The sequence below is a fragment of the Phaseolus vulgaris genome, chromosome 1, assembly GCF_051622355.1.
Source record: "Phaseolus vulgaris cultivar YP4 chromosome 1, ASM5162235v1, whole genome shotgun sequence".
NCBI lineage: Eukaryota > Viridiplantae > Streptophyta > Magnoliopsida > Fabales > Fabaceae > Phaseolus > Phaseolus vulgaris.
This window is the reverse complement of record NC_143498.1, coordinates 39,270,511-39,277,837: the sequence shown is the minus strand read 5'-3', so window position 1 is coordinate 39,277,837 and position 7,327 is coordinate 39,270,511. Positions and strand designations below refer to the sequence as shown.

General features: G+C 38.8%; 1 protein-coding gene across 1 annotated transcript; it reads left to right on the top strand.

Moving 5' to 3' along the window:
• Positions 1 to 5,817: 5,817 nt before the first annotated feature.
• On the top strand, positions 5,818 to 6,820 carry LOC137815953 (uncharacterized). Its single transcript, XM_068619061.2, has 2 exons — positions 5,818 to 6,148; positions 6,234 to 6,820. Exons 1-2 carry the CDS (start codon positions 5,818 to 5,820, stop codon positions 6,818 to 6,820), a joined length of 918 nt encoding a protein of 305 aa, XP_068475162.2.
• The last annotated feature ends 507 nt before the right edge of the window (positions 6,821 to 7,327 follow it).

Sequence of the window (7,327 nt, the reverse complement as noted above, 5' to 3'; positions counted from 1 at the left end):
AACTCTAAGCACTAAGAGAACTTCCTTAAGGTGTCTTAGGTGGTCTTCTAGGCTTTGACCATATACTAAGATATCATCAAAATAAACTATTACATATTTACCTATACAATCCCTTAAGACATGATTCATGAGCCTCATGAAGGTGCTAGGTGCATTAGTAAGACCAAAAGGCATCACCAACCACTCATATAGTCCAAATTTGGTTTTAAAAGCAGTTTTCCACTCATCACCCTCTTTGATTCGAATTTCGTGATATCCACTTTTAAGATCAATTTTGGAAAATATGATGGACCCATGCAACTCATCAAGCATTCGTCTAGTCTTGGGATTGGATGCCTATACTTGATGGTGATGTTATTGATGTCTCTACAATCACAACACATCCTCCACTTGCCATCTTTTTTTGGTACCAACAAGACAGGTACAACACAAGGGCTTAAGCTCTTTTGAAGCATATTTTCAAAGATATTTTGAAATTTTTCATCTTGTTGAATGATCTTGTGGGAAAGAACACTCTTCTCCCACACTTTTTGCTCCCTAAGGGCTTTTTGTTTTTCTAATTTGATTTTTTTTTCTCTTCACCCTTTTTTTGTTTCATTTGCACTTGATCTTTTACCACTTGTGAATGTGATAAAGGATTGAGTATAAACTTCTTTTCATTATGGGTGAAGGTAATCTCGTTGGTTAGACCATTGTGCATGGTTTTCTTGTCAAATTGCCAAGGTCTACCCAATAAGATGTGACAAGCTTCCATGGGAACTACATCACATAAAACGTTATCTTTGTAGTTACCCACAGAAAACTCGACTTTCACTTGCTTGTCTACAGTTAGTTCCCCATCTTCATTGTTCCATTGAAGTTTGTAAGGTTTTGGATGAGGGACTAATTGTAGATTTAACTTTTCAACCATCTTAGCGCTACAACAATTGCAGCAAGAGCCACTATCCACAATGAGAGAACATATATTTTCTAAAACCTTGCATCTTGTATGAAAGATGTTCTCTCTTTGTGTTTCTAGGTTCACGCTAGTTTGGTTGTTGAGGGTTCTTATAATCATCATCAATTCCCCCTCACATGAATATACTCTCTCATTGTTCTCCTCTTCTTTCCCACTAGGTTCGTCATCACAACTACTATACTCATCTACCCCTCTTAAAAACAAAGTTCTTTGGTTTGGGCATTGAGCTTGTACATGACCTCTTCCATAACATTTAAAGAACTTGACATCCCTAGCACGGATAGGTGGAGTGAGCATATCTTTTCCTATACTTTTGGGAGTTTCTCTTGGTTTTTCCTTAGGTACACTTTCCTTCCTTTTAACTCTCTTCTTGGATAAGAATTAGGGTATGAACCTTCCCTACGACTTGAAGTTTTCCTCAAATTTTGTTATTCAACCTTGATACACAATTGAACTAAATCATTCAAGTCTTGGTAGGGTAATAGTTAAACTCTATCTCTAATCTCAAGATTAAGCCCACTTAGGAATCTTGCTATGGTAGTGGATTCAGATTCCCTAATGGAGGCTCTCATCATGTATAGTTCCATTTTCTGCCTATATTCCTCTACACTCATGGTCTTTTGTTGTTATATTTGGAGCTTGTCCATTAACTCCCTATTATAGTAGGAGGGGATATGGCGGCGTCTTAAGGCTCCCCTAAGATCATTCCAATATTCTATGGGAGGGTCTTTGTGAAGACGCCTATCTCTCTCAAGGGTCATCCACTAATACATAACATTGCTTGAAAACTTAAAGTAGCTAAGGGTACTTTGTTTTCTTCACTCACTTTCATCTCCCAATCTAGATAGATTTCTACATTTTCTTTTCCATGGAAATGAAGTAGATCTACCCTAACCTCTCACGCTTTCTTTTTTTTCCTTTCTAACTCTTCTAGGGGGTGGTTGGTGGTACTCATTAATTTTAAGACTTTGTTCCCCATATGATTCATTACCCTTAGAGTTAGATGCATGTGAACTCTTTTTAGATTTGGTGTATTCATCTCTTTCTTTAACCATCTTCCACTCATCTTGTATCAAAGAAAATTGAGCATCCTTTTCTTTGAGTTGGGTCTCATGTTGCAATTGTTTATATGAAAGTGCTTGAACATCTTGTGCTATTTTTTCCAAAAGAGATTTGATAGATGTTCCCTCACTTTCATTAGAATTAGAGAATTAGAAGACATGGTTAAAGTTTTGGGTTATAAGTATTTTACCCCAAAAAAGATAAGGAGAGTAATGAAGGTAGCTTTCCAGGAAAGAGAGGTGAATCACTAGGATCTCTTAAGTACCAAGTCTTTCCTTGCCAAAATCTACCCTCAAGACTTTTCACAAACCTTTTTCTAAGTAATTTACTTAGATCACAATTAGGAATGAAAAACACAATTTTTATGCAAAGAAAACAATGCAAAGCAATTAAACAAACAAAACAAGTAAACAATGCATAGCAATTAGCTAAACACAATTTAAATCTACTAGCTAGAAAGCTTGTAAAACTAGGTGTAACCTAAGGTGAGACTTCTAGACACTTAGAGCCATTGAAGACACACTCACCGTCTAATGCGTAATTATTCCACTAATTAATCAAAGTTTAATGTAATTACAATTCAAAAGAAATACAATAGAAATTTAATTACAAAAAAATAAAATTCAGATTTCCTATATTATGCACTTCTTTGCTCTTAGTACTCCTTCTTGTCGTAACTCACACTTTGTATGTTTTGTAATTTCACTTACTGCAGCCCCTTGCTTAACCTCTTAAGGTTAGTCAATTTAAATCTTCAAAACAGTACCTACTAAGTAGGAATGGACTCACCACAAAGGTTAATTCCAAACTTAACAAGCACCACTTCGAAATTCATTCACCAACAATTAGAGGTCAACAAATTTAAAGCAAAGAACAATTCAATTTAGAAATAGGACAACAACAAATGTTGTAATTGTATGACACAACTTGAAAGAGTATTGAATAAATTTGACAAGCAAGCAAATAAAGCACTCAATAAAAGGTGGCACACAAATTGAACCTAAGGAATGACACTAGAATTGATTAAGAAAACCAAAACAGTACTCCTGGAAATTTGAGGCACAAAATGCGTGACTTAAAATATTTATGTTGAGCTGTATATTTGAAATTTGAATTTGAAATTTAAACCACAAGCAGTTCAGGATCTTAGCAAAATTTTGGCACTAGAATCACACCAAAACAATGCACCAATTAATTGTGATAAATTTTTTAATTTTGTTGTCAAATTACCGTCTTTGTTCGCGCCAGAATGCACACTTTTTTCATTTGATTTATCATTTTTTTTCTATTTTGAATTTTGACTTACTTCTTCTTTTCTTTTTTTTAACACATCAACCTGTGTAAATACAGAATTTCACAATTTTTCTCCAACTAATTTTAATTTGATAAGTAAAAACAGTCAGCACATAATTAAAACAGAGGAATCCTAATTCTGGAATAAAAAACAGTTTGAAAAAACTTCAAGAAAACACAATGGAATTGATGTATAAGAATTTGTATGGATCTATCACACAAATATGAACTCAAATATAAAAGAAAAAATGCACCAAAGGATAAAAAACAATTCAGATTAAAACTGGACTCAAAACAAATTAAGAAACCAAATCAATTCAAGTACTACTAGGATTTGATGACAATTTCTTGGAAACACATGACTTGACATAACATGTATAGATTCATAAAATCAAAAGACTCAAGAAGCAAAGCAGTTTGCACCAACTGAATCACAAAGAAATACTCAAATCCTACAAAAACAAAACAATTTAACACAACACAAATGAATCCTACATAAAATTTGCAAAATATAAGCTCAAGATCAAATTGAACATGATTTCACCGATTGGATTGAACCAAAGCAGCATCTAACACAAAAACAAAACTCAAAACAACAAGGACAATCAAGAATTCATGAAGAACAACAAGAAATTGAAATGAACACAAAAAATAAAAGCAAGATAAGGCACTTATCTCTTGAAGACCATGGCTTTAGATACCAAATGATGGAAGAGTGTGATCCAATTAAGTTTTTACTTTCTTTCTTTCAATGCCAGCTTGAATAATTCTTTCAATGCTTCATATTCATCTGCAATTTACACAAAAATTGAGATTAAATTTCTTCATTTGTTTCTTGGTTCAAAATATATAATCAGATTCAATAATTCTCAGATTAGGGTAATTTTCTTACATTAAGCAACAATTAAGTTCCAAAGTGTTCAATTTTCTCAATGATAAAAACTACACATTGGCACTTATCAGAGTGCCTTCATTCTTGGAGAATTGTTGGTGGAATTTTGCGGAAGCTCGGTGGATGTGCATGAACAAGGCTCTCCTAGGAGATGATGGTTGCCTTGGAGGTGAAGGTTAGGTATGAAGTGTGAGTGGTGAGGCCATCTCACTTTGGTAGAATGAAAGTTTGAAGATCAATTGTCTATCCTAGAGAGGTAGGAGACAAGTAGTGAGATTGACACAAAATTGACAGCAATTCACTATTAGATTAATCTTGTAAAATCATGAGCCAAGCCACTCCTTAAATAGCAAGGGAGGCCGGTTTACATCAAGGTAAAAGAGAGGGAAATTCAAACTATCCTATTTGAATTTGGCACCTAGAATTGAAGCACATGGAAAGCATGTTCTTGAATCTAGAATGTGCAATGATTCTAGAACTTGCGCTCCAATTGGGCTAGCTTTGGACCAGCCTAAGTTTAATTAGAAGTTTTGGAAACTCTAATTAAACTTAGGTTGGTATTTTAGGTACCAATCTTCTTTTTAGAAAAATTACAAAAGAAATTTCCTATACTAATTTTGATAATAATTTAAATGCTATTCTACACTAGAGACTATGGCGTCTTGAGCATGTATAGGTAGGTTTCTCTGTCATCAGTGGCAGTGTTCCAATCCTCTTGAATTGGAGCTACGCCACGTCTCGCTCATTGATGAGGAGCGGTACACGAGTATTGTCACAGCAATGGCAACTGTTGATGCCGAACTCATCCACCAAGCCTTAAAGAAAAATGCTGAACTCTTCGCTTGAACGACCACTGACTCTTTCGCACAGAAGAAGAGAAACCATGGCAAAGAGAAACCATGGTCGAGGCCGAGAAACTCCTCAAGGTCGGTTCATCCGAGAGGCCCGGTACTCAACCTGGCTAGTCAACGTGGTGATGGTTACGAAGTCGAACGACAAGTGGCGAATGTGCGTCGACTACAAAGATCTGAACAAGGCATGCCCAAAAGACTCATACCCTCTACCCAACATCGACCGACTCGTTGATGGAGCGGTCGGGCACAAGGTATTGAGCTTCTTGGACGCTTATTTTGGTTACAACCAGATAAGCATGCACCCAAGGAACAAGGAGAAAACAACCTTCACGACCGACGGTGCAAACTACTTCTACGAGGTAATGTCGTTCGGCCTGAAGAATACAAGGGCCACCTACCAGCGGTTGATGGACAAAATTTTCAAGGGAATGATTAGCAGAAGTGTGGAGGTCTACGTGGACGACATTGTTGTCAAATTTGACTCATGCGGCCAACACATTAAAGACTTGTAGGAAGTCTTCGATGCTCTTCGGAGGAGCAACATGTGCCTCAATCCCGAGAAGTGCGCGTTCGGGGTTGAGGGGGGCAAATTTCTGGGATTTATGCTGACTCACAGGGGAATTGAGGCCAATCCCGACAAATGCAAGGTGATAACCGAGATGAGGAGCCGGAAGAATTTGAAGGAAGTTCAATAGCTGCTCGGTTGGTTTACAACACTGTCTAGATTCGTCCCTCGGCTAGCCGAACGAATTAGACCCATGGCGCAAATGCTTCGAAAAACATCAAAGTTCAGCTGGAATGAAACATGTGAAGGTATCTTCGGCCAGCTCAAAGAATTTTTGCCATCCCCGAGCGTCATCCAGAAACCAAGACCCAATCTTCCGATTGTAGTGTACCCAGCTGTATCGGAAGAGGCGGTCAACTCTGCCTTGGTCCAAGATATCGACAACAAGGAATGCCCATTGTACTTTGTCAGTCGCATGCTCCATGTAGCCGAAACAAGAGTACTAGATGATAGAAAAGGTGGCGATGGTGCTGGTTCTGACCGTCAAGGGGATGCGACCATACTTCCAGAATCACCCCATCACGGTAAAGACCAACTATCCCATATATAAATTACTGTCTAAACTCGATCTTGCAGGGCGAATGATATGATGGTTGGTCGAACTATCAGAATTTGACATTCGGTACGAACCGAGAGGTGCCATCAAATTCCAATGTTTGGCGAACTTCTCGGCGGAGCTAACGCTGCACCCCGACGGCTTGACCGAATGGACACTTTACGTGGATGGATCGTCCAACAAAAATGCTTGCGGTGCAGGGATCATCTTAGAAGGACCAAGCGACCTACTGGTTGAACAAGCGCTGCAGTTTGCGTTTAAAGAAACAAACAACCAGGCCGAATATGAAGCCATACTGGCCGGCCTCAACCTTGCACACGACCTCAACGCGCGTGAAGTTACATGCAAGAGTGACTCACAGTTTGTTGTCGGCCAGATTAAAGGCGCTTTTGAGGTGAAGAACCCCTTACTCCAACGCTACTATCATACAGTCAGGAACTCAATTACTAAGTTTGATAAGGCCGTTGTCGAACACATACGCCGACAGGACAATAAATTGGCGGACGCATTATCTTGCCTCGCCTCTACCAAAAAGCAAAGCCACCACTGCTCAATGATCGCTCAGGACTTGTATCGAAAGGGATACTCAACGCCGCTCCTGAAATGTCTCACCAAGGAACAAAATCAATATGTGCTATGAGAGATTCATGATGGAGCATGCGGTAACCATTCTGGGGTCCGAACAATGGTGGCCAAGGTCATCCGGGCAGGATACTATTGGCCGACCGTTCAAGGAGACTGTGCGGAGTATGTCAAGAAGTACTTAAAGTGTCAGGAGTTCGGCCTGCTACATCATTCGAAACCGGAGGAGCTCCACAAGATGTTATCACCCTAATTGTTTGCCATATGGGGAATGGACATCATAGGTCCTTTCTCACGCGACAAGAGCTATATCCAGGAGGCCGCTTGCAAGCTTCGAGCGGCTAGAAGGTATAACGCGAAGGTTCGGCCAAGAAGCTTCCACAAAGAAGACCTTGTCAGGAGGATGCGCAACGATGCTAGGAAGTCGGATGACAAATTTTCATCAAACTAGGAAGGATCGTTTCGAATCCGAGAGGTAGGAGAAGGGGGAGCATACTATCTAGAATGGTTATTGAGAAAAGTTGTACCGAGGACGTGGAATGCTACGCACCTCAAATTTTATTTT

Coding starts and splice junctions, on each gene's coding strand:
- LOC137815953 (XM_068619061.2), top strand. CDS start 5,818: ATGGCGCAAATGCTTCGAAAAACATCAAAGTTCAGCTGGAATGAAACA. Junction 6,149..6,233: donor TCCAGAATCACCCCATCACG/GTAAAGACCAAC, acceptor TCGAACTATCAG/AATTTGACATTCGGTACGAA.